This window comes from Rutidosis leptorrhynchoides, chromosome 1 (genome assembly GCF_046630445.1).
Source record: "Rutidosis leptorrhynchoides isolate AG116_Rl617_1_P2 chromosome 1, CSIRO_AGI_Rlap_v1, whole genome shotgun sequence".
In the NCBI taxonomy this organism is placed as follows: Eukaryota; Viridiplantae; Streptophyta; class Magnoliopsida; order Asterales; family Asteraceae; genus Rutidosis; species Rutidosis leptorrhynchoides.
Window position 1 is genome coordinate 176,034,995 of NC_092333.1, and position 21,595 is coordinate 176,056,589.

General features: G+C 33.7%; 2 protein-coding genes across 2 annotated transcripts; one reads left to right on the forward strand and one right to left on the reverse strand.

Annotated features, from left to right (window-relative positions):
• Positions 1–211: 211 nt before the first annotated feature.
• On the forward strand, positions 212–7,239 carry LOC139867151 (UDP-sugar pyrophosphorylase-like). Its single transcript, XM_071855484.1, has 16 exons — positions 212–352; positions 449–553; positions 3,427–3,543; positions 3,635–3,775; positions 3,885–3,984; positions 4,591–4,790; positions 4,895–4,959; positions 5,125–5,185; positions 5,288–5,405; positions 5,492–5,616; positions 5,749–5,825; positions 5,937–6,042; positions 6,153–6,212; positions 6,322–6,402; positions 6,480–6,722; positions 6,827–7,239. The coding sequence occupies exons 1-16, from the start codon at positions 245–247 to the stop codon at positions 6,992–6,994; spliced, it is 1,875 nt and encodes a 624-aa protein (XP_071711585.1). The 5' UTR covers positions 212–244; the 3' UTR covers positions 6,995–7,239.
• A 1,043-nt stretch (positions 7,240–8,282) lies between these two features.
• On the reverse strand, positions 8,283–12,619 carry LOC139867161 (uncharacterized). The gene is made up of 12 exons (XM_071855495.1): positions 12,493–12,619; positions 11,472–11,643; positions 11,314–11,376; positions 11,118–11,223; positions 10,945–11,049; positions 10,789–10,865; positions 10,574–10,703; positions 10,404–10,476; positions 9,714–9,905; positions 9,478–9,595; positions 8,890–9,114; positions 8,283–8,530 (listed from the first exon to the last, which is right to left on the reverse strand). Exons 1-12 carry the CDS (start codon positions 12,564–12,566, stop codon positions 8,477–8,479), a joined length of 1,389 nt encoding a protein of 462 aa, XP_071711596.1. The 5' UTR covers positions 12,567–12,619; the 3' UTR covers positions 8,283–8,476.
• Between the last annotated feature and the right edge of the window lie 8,976 nt (positions 12,620–21,595).

Genomic DNA, 21,595 nt, shown 5'->3' on the forward strand with positions numbered 1-21,595 from the left:
TATCAATAGGAATATGCTTCTCAACCAAAACTAACCAAATCCAGAACAACGTACAACACTTAATTACATAAGGTACAACCAATAATTAACAACTATTCTGAAATTTAAAATTAGTTCTCTGTAAATAGTAAGAATGTTCCAGCATATAAATTCAGGATTCCAACCCCGTTCACTTCATCATCTTCTTCTTAGTTGTCCCCCCTGTCAAATTTTACTGTAACGAACATTGAGATCTATCGATTTGATGACGCCATCAGTAATTGATAAACTCGCAAATGTTCAAATCAATGAACTGGCCACATCATCTTCTCCAAATCTCCAGAAAAATCTTTCAATTTTATCTCCAGATCAGGTATGCGTGGATAATTTTTTGTCTTTCTATTTTATTTTATACAATAAATCTGTTTTAATTTGAACTATAAATGTACATAATTAATTTAATATACAGATTGAGCTAGCGAAAATGTTGTTGGAGATGGGACAAGATCACTTGTTTGAAAATTGGCGTGATCCTGGTGTTGAGGATAATGAGAAAATAGCGTTTTTAGATCAGGTGAACTCTTGATTTTTTTATTTTTATTTTTAATTTTAAGTGCGTTGTTTTTAATTCGTACTGTGAGATCATATAAATAATTGATGTGATATTAACTAGATTGACATGTTAATACTGAATTTTATTTGAACCTGCATTAGGTAAATGTGTAACTGTAAGTGAATTCTGTTAATTTGATTTTTAATTTCTGAGCGATTTTAAATTCTTTAGGGATCTGTTAAAAGTACAAAACCTTTTACAGACGTATTTATTAAAATAAAGTATCTGGCCAACCATGGTTTTTCGAATTGTGATCTAAAATACCTTCACAATTTGGATTATAGAATATGAAAGTTTGGAATTCAAGTGGAGTGTCCGGTTTCAAATTCGGGTATAATGCTAAAGCAGTCTCATATAGTTAATTACTTATTAATAAATGCTCACATGAAGGTTTTAGTTCCTGAGGTGAGCTAGATGTCCAATTTTTTTTTTTTTTTTTTTTTTTTTTTTTTTTTTTTTTTTTTTTTGGAAAAGCAATATATTCATATAGTAAAAACTCGAGTAGCAGTACATATGGGGCACTCTTTGTCACCCCATTCTCAAAACTACAATGCTAAGTTGCTAAGCTAGTAACTATACATTGTACGCACATAGATTTTATGTTCTAGTTCACGTTACAAAACTTCTCGGATTATGCAACCAAGTATGCCAATCGATGTTTTTTGTTTTGTATCTCTTCGCGATCCATTCAAAACTCGTAACTTGAATTTCGTTAAGTGCCACCGGAGGGTTCCATCGACTTTTGCGTTCCGATTTTTCCATATGAGATACCCACAAGTCCATTCAACCGCTTGCCAAATCTTCGTTCCTATTTCCGTCATTCTTACATTTGAGTTACCACGAAAGGCCTCGCCAATGCTTAAATTCGAAGCATTCCCGAATCCCCACCAACTATACACTTTATTCCATACTTCGTACGATACTTTACAAAGGATTAAGGAGTGATCCACCGACTCGAGATCGTCATCACAAATTGGACAACGAACGGAGTGGAGATCGATGCCCCCTTTTATCTAATTCCAATAACACCGGTAGTCGTTTCCTTCTAGCATGCCACATGAATACCTCAATCTTTTTGGGTACCGAGTTATTCCTCAAAGTTTCATTACAATTGGGGGACGGATGTAGTAGCTTCGAATCAATCTCATGTGCAAGTATTTTTGTAGTAAAAGGACCATTTGAATTTAGCCACCAGCACCATTTGTCTGGGATATCGACCACCAACTTGACCAAATTGATTAAGACAGCGAGCTCGCTGCTGTTCTGCCGGTTGGTGCTCGCAACCATTCCCACGTACCTGTACAAAACGATCCATTCCACCCTACTCGATCTTTAACTGTTGCCTGCGGGTTTGATTCCAAACGGGCCAAACGGTTGAATTTATTGCTAAGTATCCCACATGGAAGCCACGGTTCGCTCCAGAATAAAGTTGTTCCTCCGTTGCCTATTTCTATCGCAAACGAGTCTGTGAAGTTTAGTCCCATATCATCAATGCTTCGACCTGTTTTAACAATGTTTAACCGCGCACTATAACAAGAAGCCGCAAGTGAGTTGTCACCCAACCCCATCCCACCCTAAGACCCATAAATACTTGAGATAACTTTGACCCACAAGGAGGTGGGTTCGGTTTTAAACCTCCACCACCACTTGCCGTTCAAAGCTAAAATTTTTACTTTTCAATGAGCCCAAATTTAGTCCACCCTCCTCATAGGGGAGAAGGGTATCATCCCATTTAACCCACGACATTTTTTTATCGTTTCCCGCCCCGCCTCAAAAGAAGGAACGCCTTACACACTCAAGTTTTTCAAGGATACAAGGTGGAGCACGGAAGAGCGAGAAGTAATACAACGACAAACTATTTAACACTGATTTAACGAGAGTCAAGTGTCCACCAAAAGACATCGTACACGCCTTCCAATCCGCGAGTCTTTTTTCAAACTTATCCACAACCGGTTTCCAACTTTGTGATTTGTTCATATTCGCCCTGATTGGAAGTCCAAGATATGTGAATGGGAGCGAACCAACTTTACATCCGAATATACCAGCCGTCTGCTCAATCTCACATTTCTCGACCCCTATTCCAAATAAATTACTTTTGTTGTAATTCACTTTGAGACCGGACGTTTCCTCGAAAAATTTAAGAAGAAGCATGAGGTTGTTGATATTTTCCAAACTCCATGACCGAAAAAAAATCTTATCGTCCGCGTATTGGAGATGGGAAATAGGGATTTTGTCATTTCCCACTTCAATCCCTTTGAACATATTATGTCTAACCGCCGCTTTCGTTAATAAATTTAAGCCCTCTGCCGCTTGGATAAAAAGAAAGGGTGACAACGAGTCGCCTTGTCTCACCCCTCGTTGGAGTTTAAATTCATTAGTAGGCGAGCCGTTGAATATGGAGATGGTCGCGGATTCGAGACACGATGAGATCCATTTCCTCCATTTTGGACCGAACCCCATCATTTCCATTACTTCCGAAGAAAGTTCCAATTCAAGCAATCAAAGGCCTTCTCGAAATCTACCTTGAATGATAGGGCTTTTTATTCTCCAATATCTTAAATTAATAGTTGAGAATTTTTTGTGCAATTTGCCTTAAATTTATTTAAAACGTGAATACAGAATGAGAATGCATCAACGAGGATACTTATAATAACTAGTAGCTTGCATCATTAATTTAAAGGCTAAATATTTCACATTATCGTGTGGATCGTTGCTCATTTGCGCTCATATGGAGATAGCGGAAAGTTATAGGCCACTAACTGAAAGTTAGCGTATTTCCACGAAAAATTAATAAAAACATTTGAACATTTTTAACATGTGCATAGTTCTTTTAGGTTGCACTTTTAAATTCAAGCTATCCTGGTGGGTTGACATCATATATCAAGACTGCAAGAGAACTTTTAGCAGATTCAAAGGCCGGAAAGAATCCGTTTGATGGATTCAAACCTTCTGTAAGTTGCAACACTATCTTTGTTTTTCTCGATCTTTCACATATACTTGTATATATCTCCAGTTTGAAGTTTTTAAGCTTCACTTATGCAGGTCCCATCAGGTGAAAATTTGACATTTGGTGACGATAATTTTATCAAATACGAGGAAACTGGTGTCGAGCAAGTTCAAAAGGCTGTGTTTGTTCTTGTTGCAGGAGGGCTAGGGGAACGTCTTGGATACAATGGAATAAAGGTTTGGCACATTGTTAATACATGTATCTTTAATCTTTTGATATTTGATTATGTGATTATTTGTTAATTTTTTTAATAATACTTGATGATAAATTTCACCATTTTTGCAGGTAGCACTTCCATTGGAAATGACTACAGGAACGTGTTTCTTACAACATTACATCGAGTCCATCTTATGCTTAGCTGAAGCTAGCTGTAAACAGACTCAAGGTTTTTTACTTTCTTATGAAATTAAGGTTGAAAAACACTCGAGACGGAGACAGAGACGAGTCGGTCAGGACCTTGAAAAGTCGAGTCGAGATGGATGTTGACCAACGTTGACTTTTAAATAAAAAATACATAAACTATAAATATTTCAAAAATAAATGATTTACAAATAAGATGATATGGTGTTACTTCAAATGATATATTGGATTTTTATAATGTTTCTATAATTATAGTGTATTTATTAATTTATCTTCAAGGGATACTACGCAAGTCAGTGTTTTTCTCAGTTAATTTTTTAATCGGTTTGGATTTTTTCGTTTACACTAGAACAAGGCCAAACAAAAGTCGCATTTTGGCCAACGTTGACCGACTTTGACCCGTCTTTTAGTGTTGACCAACTAATTAGATGTTTTTGGGCGAAATAGTACGGGCTAGTCACCAAACCGCCACAACAATGTATATTGTAGAAACCAATAGAAAGTCGATGCTTTTAGGTTTTTATTTTATTTTATATTATGCAGTTGTAAGTCAAAATGAAGATATAAAAAACTGGAAAATTTGCTACATGGTCAATGAAGTCAATTTTCACCGGTAGTTTTTGAATTGCAGGTGAATGTCGTAGAGATGTACCTCTTGTGATAATGACTTCAGACGACACACATGCGCGCACGTTACAACTCCTGGAATCAAATGCTTATTTTGGAATGAAACCGACACAAGTAAAACTATTAAAACAGGAAAAAGTTGCTTGCTTGGCTGATAATGATGCTAGGCTTGCTTTAGACCCAAATAATATGTACAGAATACAGGTTAGCATTCTAAAGTACTAACGTATATAGTTTTGTAGTTTTAAATTTTCTTTTAATCTTACTCATGAATTGCTTATATTCTCAATTATAATGTCTTGTATCAGACAAAACCGCATGGCCATGGTGATGTTCATTCGCTTCTTTATTCAAGTGGCCTTCTTAAAGAATGGTATGTTGTGCCTATTCTCGGTCATGGTTTTTATTAGTATTTTTATTTTTAAATATTGTACTTTCACCCTTTCATGTTTATTTTTTAATTTATAATGTTATTTATTTTTTTGTTATTTATTTATGTATATCTTGGTTATGACGTTACTGGAACATTCATTTTCAGGAAAGATGCTGGTTTCAGATGGGTCACGTTTTTTCAAGATACGAATGGACTTCTTTTTAAGGTTCGTCATCAATATTATAATTTAAAGATTTTTAAATCCTAGAGAGATTTTGATATATATCTAAATATCTAAATTTTTATTTTATGATTTTTTAATTTTCAGGTAATTCCAGCAGCTTTAGGGGTTAGTGCAACTAAAAATTATCATGTTAATTCTCTTGCCGTTCCTCGCAAAGCCAAAGAAGCCATTGGAGGCATTACAAGGCTTACTCATGCTGATGGTACATTTTGTTAACCACTAAGGCACTAAATGATCTCATTATATTTTAATATATAGTTTTTAACTCCATAAAAATGTTACTTGCAGGTAGAGAAATGGTGATTAATGTGGAATATAATCAACTCGATCCTCTTCTTAGAGCGACAGGTCATCCTGATGGTGATGTTAACTGTGAAACTGGCTATTCCCCGTACCCTGGAAACATAAACCAAGTATAAAATTTTTTTTGCCACTTACAAATTTTTAATTTCCTTTTTATTTCATTACAAACTACAACATTGTTCTTGTATTGTGTTATTTTCCTTTTACGGTGTTGATTTTTAATGATTAAATTCCATTTTCAGTTAATTCTAGAGCTCGGTCCATATATTGATGAGTTATCAAAGACAGGTGGTGCTATAAAGGAATTCGTTAACCCCAAGTAAAAAAAATTCTTCAAAAAAGTTATTCATTCCATTTATCTTATTTATATCAATTTAATAGCATGAGATGTTGATAGTCTAGTTTTTTACTCACTTGTTTTGGATGAAAGATACAAGGATTCAACAAAAACTGCATTCAAGTCCTCTACTCGATTAGAATGTATGATGCAAGATTATCCTAAAACATTGCCCCCATCAGCCCGGGTTGGATTTACAGTAAGTACAGTTTCATTTGTTGTTGTTGTTAAGTGTGAACTACGCTTTAATTTTTCAGTTTTTTTAATCGGATACACACATTTGTTGTTAACCACCTTCTCACTTATTAGGTGACTGATCCATGGCTTGCATATGCACCTGTTAAGAACAATCCTGATGATGCTGCAAAGGTACATGTATAAATGGGTCGAAATAGCCACCTCTACTGAGTCCCAAATTCCAACTGTTTCTGCTAGGATCAATTTGTAATATATTTGCTAACCGTTTTATGAATTATAGGTACCCAAGGGAAACCCATATCACAGTGCCACTTCTGGAGAAACGGCAATATATCGATGTAACAGCATGATTCTAAGAAAGGTTAGTACAACTTTAAATCGAATGCGTCAGTATCATATATTCTAACCGGTTTAAGTATTTTTTTTGTTTGTGTCCAGGCGGGTGTTAAAATAGACGATCCAGTTTCAGAGGTATTTAACGGTCAAGAGGTGGAGGTTTGGTCCCGTGTTGTGTGGAAACCAAAGTGGGCTGCTACATATGCTGATGTTAAAAGAAAAGTGAGCGGAAACAACAACTATATTTCTCAGAAATCTACGTTAGTTATTAACGGTCGTGATGTTCATATCGAAGATTTCTCACTGGATGGAACCCTCGTTATCGATTCAGTAGATGATGCAGAGGTATGTTATATCTTTTACATTCATCCTTTGTAAAAAGTTTCTCTAATAATCAGTTAATAATTCCAGTAGAGGTGGCTATTTTGACCCATTCTTTGGTTATTCAGGTGAAAGTGGGAGGTTTGGTGCAAAATAACGGATGGACGATCGAAAGTGTGGACAAAGACGACACCACTTTGCCTGAGGAAGTGAGGATCAGGGGTTTCAAAATTAACAAGGTTGAGCAATTGGAAAAATGTTACAGCAAACCTGGAAAATACTCCTTGAATCCATGAATAAAGTTAAACCTCATGACGATGATTCAATTTGTTTATATCCAAAAAAATAAATTTTCAATTTCCATTTATTAATTTTAATATATATAATATAAATATATTATATATTATATATATAATATATAAATATAAGTTGTTAATTTATTACACAAACTAGAACTACTCTGGTCTTCTCATTTTGATGTCGAGTGGAGTTTCCTTGTAAGACTGGATCTTTTCGGTAGCTTTATGTGATGGTTGATCTAATGACATTCTTTTGATATGTTTTTGTTCGTATCGTTCTTGTTGCTGGACCATCTTAATGCATCTTGAAGTTTTCAATCTCAAACAAGTTCTCTTTTTTTGGTTCATGTTCTTGTGATCTGAATTTAGCTGACTGTCATCTCACACAACCTCTACATGCACAATGTTTGTTAGTTAATACATCAGTGCAGACTAGCACCTAGCATCGAGTTCCGTTTATCCTGGTTATTAGTTGATACTCCGTATGTATAATAATCTAAGTTAAGGCTGCAAACTAACTGCTAAACATAAAAACACAATTTGGTTTACACAATGACATGACATACAATTTGGTTTACTCATTTGACATGGTTCGCTGATATTTTTGAGTTATGCTACAATCACACGATAACTTTCACGCGGTGACATGGCATATACCAATAACCAATCAAATTCATTTTTTATCTCTCTCGTCATTATCATTTTGCAATTTATTGGTCCACCACATCATTGTGCAGTTAACTTTGTGTAAAAATTGTGTGAACATATCATTTCTCTTAATTTGACATGTTATAGATTAACCGCAAACCAAATCGACTTACGGCATAATCAGAGGGGTCATAAGTGCAGCCTCTAGTGCAACTCATTAACTAGTTCAATTCATATTTGTTTAGCTTTGTGTTTCGCTTGTTAGTGATTTCAAACTGCACGCCTCTACTCGTTAAAATTGGGCGTTGTTTGTTTCCTTCAGTTTCATTTCATGTATCACTTGAACTTTTCGTCTTTTGATGAAAAGTTCACATATTTATCTAATTTTCTTGTTTTTCAAAATATAAAAACTACAAAACGGTCAAATTGTATTCCTCTGTTAACTTTTTGTTCTCAACTAGTTTCAAAGGAGGAAATTGCTGCATAAATAAGAGGCACAAGTTAGTCATAAAAGAACTAAAGTTTTGATAATTAAACAAAAGACAAGCCTCTTGCTTTGTAACAAATACATTTTGATGCATATGTTTGCTTCCAGTTCGTTTAATGTAATTTTCTTTATATAATTCTCTCCGATTAAAAAGATCTCATTGTTGGCTTTTTGCAATCTACAAAATAAACAGGACACCATCAACGAGAATAAATCAACAACAAAGGTCAAACCATTTGCTAAATGCACGACAAAAACATACACAAACTAAGCGAGTTCAAGATCACAAACTAAACACACTTCAACAGATTAACACAAAGATTTTGTGCATGTGATGATTAAACCTAAAGTAATTTGTCACTGTTGCCTTGAAGTAGATAAGAAGCTTTGCTGCGGACCTGCATTTAGTACAACAAATCAGAATTTTAGGTATTTCATTCTAGGGGGAAAAAAACTTTTTTACTGGATTGAGTCGTTTCAAATAAATGTTCCAGTTAAAGTTCATATAGGTAAAACCGAAAAACACATCGAAAAGTCACCCAAAGTGCAAATTCAATGCATCAAACTCATATTGTTCTGTATTTAACTCAAACTTTTGTAAGAAAATTGGACCAAAAAGAATTTCAAGTCAACCCAAAGGTTTCAATGTTCAACCCATACCAAAACAAAATTTACTTTTTTACCCATATTGACCTGTTACGGACCTATGGTGTTACCACAACCCGTTATACCACCTCTAAGAAAGTTATGTACGCACCTTTGAAGCGTAAGACCTAGGGTCTGTAATGTTGATTTGGCAAGAGCAGTTGCGTAGGTACAGGGCCCACATTTCGTTTAGCAGAGGCCTGTCTTTTAATGCGGTGTTATATAAAAACCAGTTTTCGGTCAACACCAGGTAAACGTACACTTTGAAAAGATCACAGCTTTTGTCTTTTAAATTGATCAATGTAAGCTCCCTTATCACCTCTTCTTCATCCTCTACCTTCAAAAAAAAGAGTTTTTTTTTTTTTTTACCAAATATCATAAACAAGCTTATTGAATAATTACATAATCATACATTGTCACATTGATACAGAGTTAAAATAAAAAAACGTACCCAAAGTTGCAAAAATCGCTACTCAGGGAGTACTCGGTCGGCACTTTTTAGGGAGTACTCGGATGTTGACTAAGTTTGACTTTGACCAATTTTAGCCGACTTTGACCAATTTTGACTGATTTTTCGAGTTTTGACCGATTTCCCGAGTACTCGCGAGTGTTAGCCGGGTTTGACCGATTTTTGACTGAGTTTGACCAAGTTTGACTGAGTTTGACCAAGTAATTCCGAGTTCTGCAATACTGGACGTACCTTGTCAAAATAACGAAGAAGAATTTGGAAAGCGACTGCACTTCTGAGAGATTTGGTGGGCCCACAAACGGCAGGGATACACTCAACAGCTCTCAAGCTATTGATGTCCATAGGAATTCTGATTTCAGAAAGTAATGAAGAATTGGGGATTTGATTAGCAGTTACAAGCAACAGTTTTAAAGCAATATTAGTTAAGATTAATTGTGTGTAAAAAAGTAAAAAAAGGTAGTGAGGACCTTAAGGCAACAGATTTTGCTATTTTTGCACAGCTTGAACTCCATTCCTCATCTGTGAAGAAACTAAGTAATGATTGAATACATGCATTCAAATCTAGAGACAAGCCCAGTAGTTGTCGATCCAGTAACAGAGAGATTGTGATAATCACCAGCTCTTCGGCTTCAGATGTGGAGAAAATAACATGCATATTCCTATAAAATAAACAAACTTATCAAATTGTGCAGATTGCAGGAAATTGAAATGGGATGTTATTTTATGTTTTGGTAGAGGTGCATGGGCAAAAACGGGCTCAAGTTGAAATGGATCGTTTTGGTATGGATTGTAACAAGCCAGCCGGCCAGGTTGACTCAGACACCAATTTGTCCATTCATTGATGATTTTCCAATAGTTAGAGCATGGGGAAAATATATTCAATAACAATCTAAAAAGCTAAATTGAATGTTAAAAATTGTGTTAAAAGTACACTTTAGAAGATTTTCGAGTTTCTACCCCTTCAACCTGTTACAAAAAAAAAAAAAAAAAAAAAAAAAAAAAACATAGCCCAAATCAACCCATTCATAGGTCAATATGTTCCGGCTGACATCATGCAACAACAACATTACCCAATCCGGCTGACATCATGCCTGTTTATTAAAAGAAAAATGGATTTTTTAAAATTGCCACATCTAGTATATGCCATTTGAACTAACCCTGTTTGGCTACAAGCAGTCGCAAACTTGATCCACGCTCTAATATTTTGAGGCGGTCCCGAGCATTTAGAATCTGATAAAAGGTGTCAACGATTTAGGTAAGTAACCCAAATACAGTTAATAAGTGGAGGATAATCATGCAGCTAATGGAAGCATAACAGTCACATTACCATCACAAAACATCTCAGCATCAGAATAGTTTTTCATAGGAACATGCAATAAGAACCCATAAGTTTCAAGAGCACCTACGAGTTCCAAATAGCTCGGTAGCCAATCAATCTTTAACGACAATGAGTCTCCCTAATTAAGACATGCCAATAAACTCAATTAAGTAAATAAACAGGACACGATAACTTAATCCATAAATAACACAACGACATCACACCTCATTTTTCAGCAATAATATGCCACACCAAAATTCAACCGCAGCACTTCTTAACAGTTCCTTCGATGAGTATAGCACTGTAAACAACAAATACTGTCATAAAAAAACATAATATCAAATAATACTTTAGCAAATGATATGATATAGTCGACATACTCAAGTGAAATGTCCATTTTGCTATGAACTTATCTACTTTGCCGCATTTGCAGACCAATTTCAATAGCCACCCGTTGGTCAACAAACCTTCAAAGAACGTTTCTCCTACATAACAAAATCAGAATTCAATAAAGTGAATATAAAGAAAACCTTCTTTTAGAACAGACACTGACCTGATTCTGTACTAAGCTCAACCAATGAATTAACTTCATTGCACACAAAAGAATTAAAGAGTGAGCAGCTTGAAAGATCGCCAAATTCAAATGATGGAAAGGCTTTCTGTAAGTTTCAAAGGAAACAAAATGTGTTATAATGTTTAGTTAAAGTCAAGAGCTTTATCGACAATTGGTTGGTTAAAAAAAGGTAAACCTGGTTCCCAAAAACTTGAAGACCCCAACTGGATACATCATCCTCGTCACTTAGTTGAGTCATCTATAGATGACAGATCATTATAGGGCATGAAAATACAACTAATGTCCAAAATAAAAAAAAAAAAAAAATTAAAATAAAATAGTTATCATGTAAACCTTCTCGTGACAGTCATCCACATATTTAGACAGTTTAGCAACTCTGCCATCCTCTTCATCATCGGAAGTATAACTTTTTTTTGTTTTGCCCAATTCTGATTCCCGCTTGATTATTCTATTTTTCTCCTTGAAATGATCCAGTAGTAAATCATCCAAACCAATCACCTTTTTCCTGCAAAGTTACATGAAACTGCATTACATTTTAAGCAGAAGTATTTGTTAATTCTATACCATTCCCAAAGAGAACAAGTCACATATTCTGCTTAGCTGAAAGGAATAATCCCATATGAAAACCACATCTATTTCCATAAAAAGTCAATATGATGTGCATACTTATCTTCAATACACAATACACATGATCATTGATGTTATAGTTTTCGTTGGAGTGTGCTTTTATAAACTACTCAACTAGTGACCGTTATTCACATTAGAAAAAATACTACAGAGTATGTGGAAGCCACTATGATGCCACATGTGTACCAAACTGACACCTAGCATGTGATGCCGCCTGAATAACACACACACACACCTTGTCATCAAGAAAAAAAAACTATGTGACATGACGCCTAGACGCCACAGATGTGTCGTGTCATCGAAAAATCAAGTCGGGATAATGCATTGCACTTATCGACCAAAGCAGTTAATTTAATACTATGAGGACTGTAATAGATTTTTTGAGATTATGCTTTGCACTTATTGACCAAACTGCAATAGCCAAGATTAGATAATCACATTCAAAATAGTTAAAATCTGGTTCTGTTAAGACCAATATTCGACCTAATTTCAGAAATATTTATCCAATAGTCTATAATATATTAATTCTCAGCGAAATTAATACTATATCATAAGTTTTAACCTCAACCTTTAACCTAAGGAAATATAGAACAACAGTGCCCTAACAATTTAAATTAAGGTTACAAAAGCAACAGTTACGAAAATATAATATGAAACAAAAAGCATGACATAACTAAACAATTCGAAATTTAATCATAAAAGGAAATTAGGGTTTCAATGACGTCACCTTCGTTTAGGAGCGACAACTGGTGACGTTGCTAGTAAACTATCCGACTCGAAATCAAAAGGATCGTCTTCCATTTTCTGAAATATTTTGTATAATTTTATCTGATTTTCGAGTATATACTATTTATTTATCAACGGAATTGAAATTGAATTGAAATTAAAAAACAAGATATAATAATAGGTCATCCACCGCGCCAAATTTGGGGATGAAAACCTATTTGATTTGCTAGATTCAGATATTTTGACCCGAATACGAATAGGTCTGTCCTGTTAGATTGTTGGGCTTTAAGTCGTTAATTGGGCTTGCAGAGTGAAGCGATTTCACGCTTCATGGGCCTATGATTATTCAAAGTGAAGTAATACATGTTTGAGTTTGAAAAATGTAAAATTGATACTGATTATTAGTTTTTTTTTTTTTTTTTTACAGCAAAGAAACTTTATTATATATTGAATAACAATAAGACATTTACAAGCTCCATGTTCTATCAAAACGAGAAAATTACAATTAGAAAAACGATAAAACAAGATCTAACAGCTAAAAAACGAAAGATATAAGCTCACCATTATAGTAGGAAAACGCCTCGGTCCGTTCATTATCATTAAAGAGGAGATTTTACTTGAGAAGATTTGATGAGATGGAACGAAGCACAGTGTTGGCAATTCAACAACAAAGCAACCCGAACCATCCCAATTTCTCCCCTCCAAAATGACTACTCCGGGAGTGGGGCAAAAAACTTACATGGAGGGTATATCTATTAGCCAATACCGGATACATCCGGATTTGGAAAATCTACATGGAGGATATACCTATTAACCAATTTCAGAGCGCCTAAAAACATTCGCCAACGAGGAAAAGGGACATGAAACCTGTGATGACCCGGAAATTTCTGACCAAATTTAAACTTTATCTTTAAATGATTTAATGTTTTTGACACGATAAGCAAAGTTTGTAAAGTTGAATCTCAAAATTTTTGAACTATCCAATTACCTTTCGATTGTTCTCAACGATTCGCGAACAATTATAGGTAAATAGATACATATATATACCATAACTTGAAAACGTAACAAAGTGTTGAGTATATGATACTGTGCATTAAACTTATTGGTTTGATTATCTGATTGATATATTTAGATACAGAGTTAAAAGATTATGCCAAACGATTGAATTAAAAGATAATTATTGAGTCCCTTAAGGATTATGATATTATTACGGGTCTCTGTTGTAAGGTCCACGTTGATTTGGGAAATCATTCATTCTTAACGGTATTCGGAATAAATGGTAAAGTGTTTGTTTAAATAACGTAATTTGGACACATACAATAATAAGGAATATCAACTGATGGAATTAGGTATATGAATAACTTGCGATATGTATTTTAAAACGTGTTTATTAATATCGAAAATATATATTTAACAATACGATAAAATATAATATTAACTTGGTCATAAAAACAAATTGTTATTATATATATATTAACAAATAGCGAGACGATGATTTATAGAAGTAAATGATCAAAATACTCGAAAGTTTAAGATATACTTTGAGTGGTATAGTTTAGGGATAATTTAAGGCTATATTTTGACAAAGGTACGTGATACGAAATGTAAAATACAAGTTTTCTCAGCGTACGAAAGGACATTTGAAAAACCGGAACCGGGACATAAGTCAATGATGACGTACGACTTATCGGAACAAAAATTACAAGTCAACTATGCATGTGAATTTAATATAATATATAATTAATTATATAAATTAAATATATTATATATATTATATAAAATTATGTCGAAAAACAAAAAGTTAAAAGTTTGTGAGCTGGATCAGAGGGCCATGCGATCGCATGGCCTTGAAGCACAAATACCATGCGATCGCATGGGGTGCTTTTTCAGAAAAGGTACTATAAATTCAATTGTTTTGCTCGAACAATCACACACACTTACACAGATATAGATATATACTCCGTAATATTTATATTATTTATATTATTATTATTTAATTATTATTAATATTATTATTATAATTATTATAATTATTATTATTATTATTATTAAAGATTACTATTAATATTAATCTTATTATTATCAGTAGTATTAATATTATTTTTATTAGTATTATACATAAAATACTATGACGAGGTCATGTTCAAACGATTTCAAAAATGATTTTCGAGTGAATTAAAGCTAAGGATATTATGGGTTATTGCCAAGGAGGTTATGGGTAATGTTCGAGGGTATAATTGTGAATCAAACTTAGTGTTTATCATCTCCGTTACGTCTACGTACTTTTCTACAATATTGAATATCAATATTAATACGTAAGCATTTATATTTTATATTTTATAAATTAATAGTGTATACATACTAGTGCTCGAGTGTATATATTTATACATGCTTGTATGCTAAATTTCGTCGTTAAACAGTTTATAATAAATCACGAATTAAATACATATATTACGGGTAAAAGGTATATGATATACATGTTTTCAGAAAGCTGGCGAAAAATCAATAACTTTTCATTTAGATATCGAATAGTTTCGAGGAACGAATCAAAAGATATGGTCAACTGAATTATAATTGACATTAATTGGAATTGCTTTTTGAATCTGCAATTAATACTTAAACAACTTGTTTATGAGATTGATAAAATGGATTTTTGAATATTTCCAACCGAGTAAATGAATCCTTATATAAGGTACGTCTCGTTTGTTGAACTATTGTCAAAATTGACTTTTTGAAACAACTTTGAATAACTTTTGTATGTTAATTTCGAGCATTAGGATTGTGATACACTATGACCTGACCTAGCTTGATAGACATTTATTGACCAACATATGTTCTCTAGGTTGAGATCTACGATTATTTGATATACCGAGTTTCGGTCACATTACGATGAACAACTTTATGTGCTGCTAAGGTGAGTTTCATTGATCCCTTTTTAATTGCTTTTGCAATATATATTTTTGGACTGAGAATACATGCAATTTATTTTAAACACAATGGATACAAGTACATACTAAATTCTACACTGAGTTTGAACCGAAAATCCCTTAGCTTTGGTAACTAGTAACTGCCGGTTATAAGAACTGGTGGGCGCGAGTAGTAGTATATGGATCCATAGGGCTTGATATCCCCGTCCGAGCTAGAGCACTAGCCTTTTAACGGACGTATGCTATTTGAGAAGCGTACACGTTGGTTTGCGTGTATTATTAAGATGATTATACAAAGGGTACAAATTATATATACGTTAAGTTTAGTTACCAGGGTGCTCAATTTTGTAGAATATTTTGATAAACGTTTCTGGATGAAACAACTGAAATCTTGTGATCCATCTTTATATACAGATTATGTGAAACATACAAACTATGAAATCACCAACCTTTGTGTTGACACTTGTTAGCATGTTTATTCTCAGGTTCCCAAGAAGTCTTCCGCTGTTTGCTTAAATGTTAGACAAGCTATGTGCATGGAGTATTACATGGCATATTTTTTTCAAGGAAACGTTGCATTCACCAAATCATCACCATGTATCTTATTTTGACTGCATTGTCAACGAAAGTACTATTGTAAACTATTATTACGGTGATTATCTATGTGTAGAAATCATCAGATGTCGAAAACCTTTGATTTAAATATACATTTTTGGTATGCCTTTTCAAAAGAATGCAATGTTTACAAAACGTATCATATAGAGGTCAAATACCTCGCAATGAAATCGATGAATGGCGTATTGTCCATATGGATTTGGAGCGATCGTCACAGTTGGTATCAGAGCTGGTTTAAGCTGTGTCGTCGGCTTAATCGTAGAGGGGGTTCTCACAGTGTTACCTGTGATGAAGCATTGGCTCTTACTCCTCGCGGTCCGAATATGGTTGGCTTTGCCGAGAGGCATGGCCGTAAAATCAGTGTCTGAGGTACGCTCAGTGGTCACCAAGCGGTTAGCTGGGAAGGCACTGAGTGGGATGCTTCCCCAACTTTCAGTTGGTATCAGAGTGTTGGTCCTAGCGAACCAGGTCTTGCATGAGTGTGTCTAACTGATAGTTGTTAGGATGCATTAGTAAGTCTGGACTTCGACCGTGTCTGCATGTCAAAAGTTTTGCTTATCATTTTTTGTCAAAAATTACCTACTTATCATTCCTAGTCTAGACACGTTTTACTGCATTGATTGCATGAATAGTGTATAGACAAAATTCATATCTTAGCGTATCTGTTACTGTAAACTTTTCCTGACATCTTCCGAAAATTTCTCCGTGATTTATGGAATTTGGTATTATATATACATATGTAAATTATGTATTGAAGAATACCAAACTAAATTCTATAATCTAATTCATATCAAAAATCATCTCCCTAATTATACAAGATGGATCCCGTATCTAGTTCAAATTCCTTAAACTCTGACAGCTATTCCGATATGGATATTCACCTGAATTCTGAAGACAGTGTAACCAGAATGGATCAACCAATTAGCTATCATCTATTCTGGATGAATTGGGGATGGGTTCGTAGCCTGCTTAATTATTGGAGACAAGAAGAAGGTGATCCCTTCCATCCACCACATTGCCCTCTTGGTGAAGAACCTGAAGCACTTACCGGCGAACCTGTTCGTAATACCATTTTCTCTCTCATCTCTAGAATATCTCGTCATGACCATATACTCTCTCAAATTCTGGATCTTATTCATCCGCTAGTCCGAACCGCCAATCATCCTGGTGTAGTAGAAGAAGTCAACGAGCTTCGCGCTCGGGTAGTGGCTTTGGAGAATATGGTGCAAGGGTTACAAGCACCAGCAGAATCACCGGCATCAACAGTACCACCGACAACAACACCAACAGTACCATTACCACCACCAACAACATCCGCACCGCAAGCCTCAACATCACAATATGTACCTTGAACATCAACGTCATACGCATCGTAGTTACCAAGAAATACCAGCAACAATAACCGATGAAGTATTAACTCATTTTCCCTGAAGAACTTTTATGTATATTTAATATATATGAATTTTGAAATCAAAATAAATCTTTTCGTGCTAAGCTATTACGTGTGAATCTTAACTGGTAGGTACTACTTGGTTAGTTCATATTACTAGTATGCTATGATGTACATCCTTCGTTAATGACTTAACCATCGTTAACTACAATCTCTGTTTTCAACTCAATGAATTCCATTTCATAATAAACTAAGTATATTATTCAATTATATGGTTGATTTTATACTTTCATCTTCGATGTATTCGAAACTTTCTATAAAACATCATTCGTACCTTGCGAAGTTAGCAAGAGTTCCATGAGCACCAACATGATTCACTGAGAAAATATCAATAAAACTGAGTATTGATTACATTAGTGAAATACTCCGTAAAGATTATTAAATCTTTAATGTTTTAGAGATTATTCATTTCTAATTCAAGTCAAAAATCAAATGAGCTTAATATAATATTAACTCATCAAATCTGTATTACATCTGAAGAAAATATACATACATATATTTTCATAAAGACGGTAATAAAAATTCTTTTGTACAAAATATTACTTGTGAAATCTTTAACGGGTAGGTAATTCCCGGGAAATATATAAGTTCACAATTAATATGTTATACTGTACATTCTTCAACTTTGATTCAAAAATTATTAACTATGCTCACAGCGATATACAATCGTTTCCATACAAATTCAATTACATATTCTGATATTGACGGATCAGAATCCAAGTCAAGATTTAACGGGTGACATCATTCTTAGATCTCTACATCTTTCAAAGCTATACTTTGACTTCAAAAATGTGAAAGATCCTTTAGCATTGTTATTACTGAAAATAACCTTGCAATTTCTTTTCAAAGTATCCAGTATTATCAACCGTTCAACCAGTCAACGACGACCTTTCAGACTTGTAACTTTGGCATATACGTTTTTGTTATCGGGGAATCTTTCATGTTCCACCACATTAGCAGTAAATTTACCAACAACTTCATTGATCTTTGACCTTCCGAAAAATCCTTATACTCATTGAAACCGTATCATGTACTCATCCACATCTTTTAACGGCAATTGCCATACCAACTATCGGGAATTAGCAATCAGTATTTTGAAATCTTGTAGCACGTCTACGCCAACAGTTATATGTTTACATATAACGTTTACCTCCTGGACTTACATACTTCGAATGTGAAGTTTCTGAAAAACACCCCAAACTACGAAACTAGTTCTCTGAATTTTGAAAAAATGTTGATGAAGCAGCAAAAACTGTAAACGACCTTAACAGTCAAAAGTTTGAAGATAAAGAATAGTATGGTGGTAAAGCTGAGAAAAAGAGAAGGTTTGGAACTGGAAAACGGATTGAGCAGACCATGAAGGAGGCTGTGGACAAATCACAAAGACGAAATCTACCTTCAAAGAATCCAAATGATTCAGTGTCTGCTGAAACCATTAGTAAGAACCTTACTTCTTATTCTAAACCTTCGCAGACCGATTTTCCGCATCATCCTCTGATATTAGAAATTCTAAGATATCATCGTATCTTCCATTATAAATATCCTCCATATTTCTGAAGATATTTTCATAACTATTCTTATCTGAAATCATTTATCTCTTCACGCTATCTTTGTTACATCATAAAAGAAACTATTTTAGTTTCTAAAATCTGAAAAATTCGAAAAATGGATGTTTTGAAGTAATGTTGGGAACTGAAGCATGAATTAGTATAATATAATGACACTTGATCAACGTGATTATATTACAGTAAGTCATGCTGAGTTTCTAATGGAACGTGATAAAGGTTCACAGATCACACCCTCATCATGAACCATGTTACATAACTCTTTCATTCTATTTAATCTTTAAATATATCAAGAAAATACTTTTCTTGATGATTCGGTCTTTTCCAGATATTCTGGTAATTTGACAAATCAAGATCGTGTCATTTCAATTTCTTTCTTAGAACATTAACTATGTTCATTCCGAAATGTATAGCTACGAATTCTGGACCATTATCCGCTTGACTTAAGGTCGGGAAGAGAAAACGAAAGCATGAAGCTCCGAAATATAATGGAGAATATAAAGCCCGATAACAACCCCGAAATTACAAACCGTGTATATCAATGCGTATAGCAATATAAAGACACGGGAGAATGAAAAATACTATAACCCCAAGGTAATAGTAGAAGAAAATAACTTCCTCTGGTGGCAGATGAAAAAGAAGAATGAAGGATACGATAGCCAAGAAAATATCAAGAATCAGAACTGGATTAAGCATTTCACAATCTTTTGGAAGTATGAAATAAGGAAGAAGATGTAGGAGTGGTGAAAATAATGAAACGGAAGTGGTTAATTTATAGCGAAATATCAGACATAACAATCGAGGCAGATTACGCATTTAAAGGAAATCTTAATTTCCTTAAATTTCGAAGAATCAAATCTTATTTAGATTATAAAGATTTTCTATTCCTTAAATTCCGAAAATCAATCGTAACTACGTCAAAAGTTAAGATGAATCTCTATTTTTTCATTTCACTCTTTTACGATAACTTCTCTCATACGCTTCGAGAAATCGGATTGTTTTATCCATATTATTCAACGGTGATAAAATTCTATTTATCAACTCATATTCGTCATGAAAACATTTTTATTGTTAGCTATGATGACCTCACTTAAATTTCGGGACGACATTTCTTTAACGGGTAGGTACTGTGATGACCCGGAAATTTCTGACCAAATTTAAACTTTATCTTTAAATGATTTAATGTTTTTGACACGATAAGCAAAGTTTGTAAAGTTGAATCTCAAAATTTTTGAACTATCCAATTACCTTTCGATTGTTCTCAACGATTCGCGAACAATTATAGGTAAATAGATACATATATATACCATAACTTGAAAACGTAACAAAGTGTTGAGTATATGATACTGTGCATTAAACTTATTGGTTTGATTATCTGATTGATATATTTAGATACAGAGTTAAAAGATTATGCCAAACGATTGAATTAAAAGATAATTATTGAGTCCCTTAAGGATTATGATATTATTACGGGTCTCTGTTGTAAGGTCCACGTTGATTTGGAAAATCATTCATTCTTAACGGTATTCGGAATAAATGGCAAAGTGTTTGTTTAAATAACATAATTTGGACACATACAATAATAAGGAATATCAACTGCTGGAATTAGGTATATGAATAACTTGCGATATGTATTTTAAAACGTGTTTATTAATATCGAAAATATATATTTAACAATACGATAAAATATAATATTAACTTGGTCATAAAAACAAATTGTTATTATATATATATATTAACAAATAGCGAGACGATGATTTATAGAAGTAAATGATCAAAATACTCGAAAGTTTAAGATATACTTTGAGTGGTATAGTTTAGGGATAATTTAAGGCTATATTTTGACAAAGGTACGTGACACGAAATGTAAAATACAAGTTTTCTCAGCGTACGAAAGGACATTTGAAAAACCGGAACCGGGACATAAGTCGAATGATGACGTACGACTTATCGGAACAAAAATTACAAGTCAACTATGCATGTGAATTTAATATAATATATAATTAATTATATAAATTAAATATATTATATAAAATTATGTCGACAAACAAAAAGTTAAAAGTTTGTGAGCTGGATCAGAGGGCCATGCGATCGCATGGCCTTGAAGCACAAATACCATGCGATCGCATGGGGTGCTTTTTCAGAAAAGGTACTATAAATTCAATTGTTTTGCTCGAACAATCACACACACTTACACAGATATAGATATATACTCCGTAATATTTATATTATTTATATTATTATTATTTAATTATTATTAATATTATTATTATTATAATTATTATAATTATTATTATTAAAGATTAATATTAATATTAATCTTATTATTATCAGTAGTATTAATATTATTTTTATTAGTATTATACATAAAATACTACGACGAGGTCATGTTCAAACGATTTCAAAAATGATTTTCGAGTGAATTAAAGCTAAGGATATTATGGGTTATTGCCAAGGAGGTTATGGGTAATGTTCGGGGGTATAATTGTGAATCAAACTTAGTGTTTATCATCTCCGTTACGTCTACGTACTTGTCTACAATATTGA

What these genes read in the sequence shown, in the direction of transcription:
- LOC139867151 (XM_071855484.1), top strand. Translation starts at nt 245, where the DNA reads ATGACGCCATCAGTAATTGATAAACTCGCAAATGTTCAAATCAATGAA. An exon ending in CAATTTTATCTCCAGATCAG is followed by an intron (nt 353 to 448) that starts GTATGCGTGGAT and finishes TTTAATATACAG; the next exon opens with ATTGAGCTAGCGAAAATGTT. An exon ending in ACAGCATGATTCTAAGAAAG is followed by an intron (nt 6,403 to 6,479) that starts GTTAGTACAACT and finishes GTTTGTGTCCAG; the next exon opens with GCGGGTGTTAAAATAGACGA.
- LOC139867161 (XM_071855495.1), bottom strand. Translation starts at nt 12,566, where the DNA reads ATGGAAGACGATCCTTTTGATTTCGAGTCGGATAGTTTACTAGCAACG. An exon ending in TTCAAGTTTTTGGGAACCAG is followed by an intron (nt 11,224 to 11,313) that starts GTTTACCTTTTT and finishes TGAAACTTACAG; the next exon opens with AAAGCCTTTCCATCATTTGA. An exon ending in ACTGCTTGTAGCCAAACAGG is followed by an intron (nt 9,906 to 10,403) that starts GTTAGTTCAAAT and finishes TTTATTTTATAG; the next exon opens with GAATATGCATGTTATTTTCT.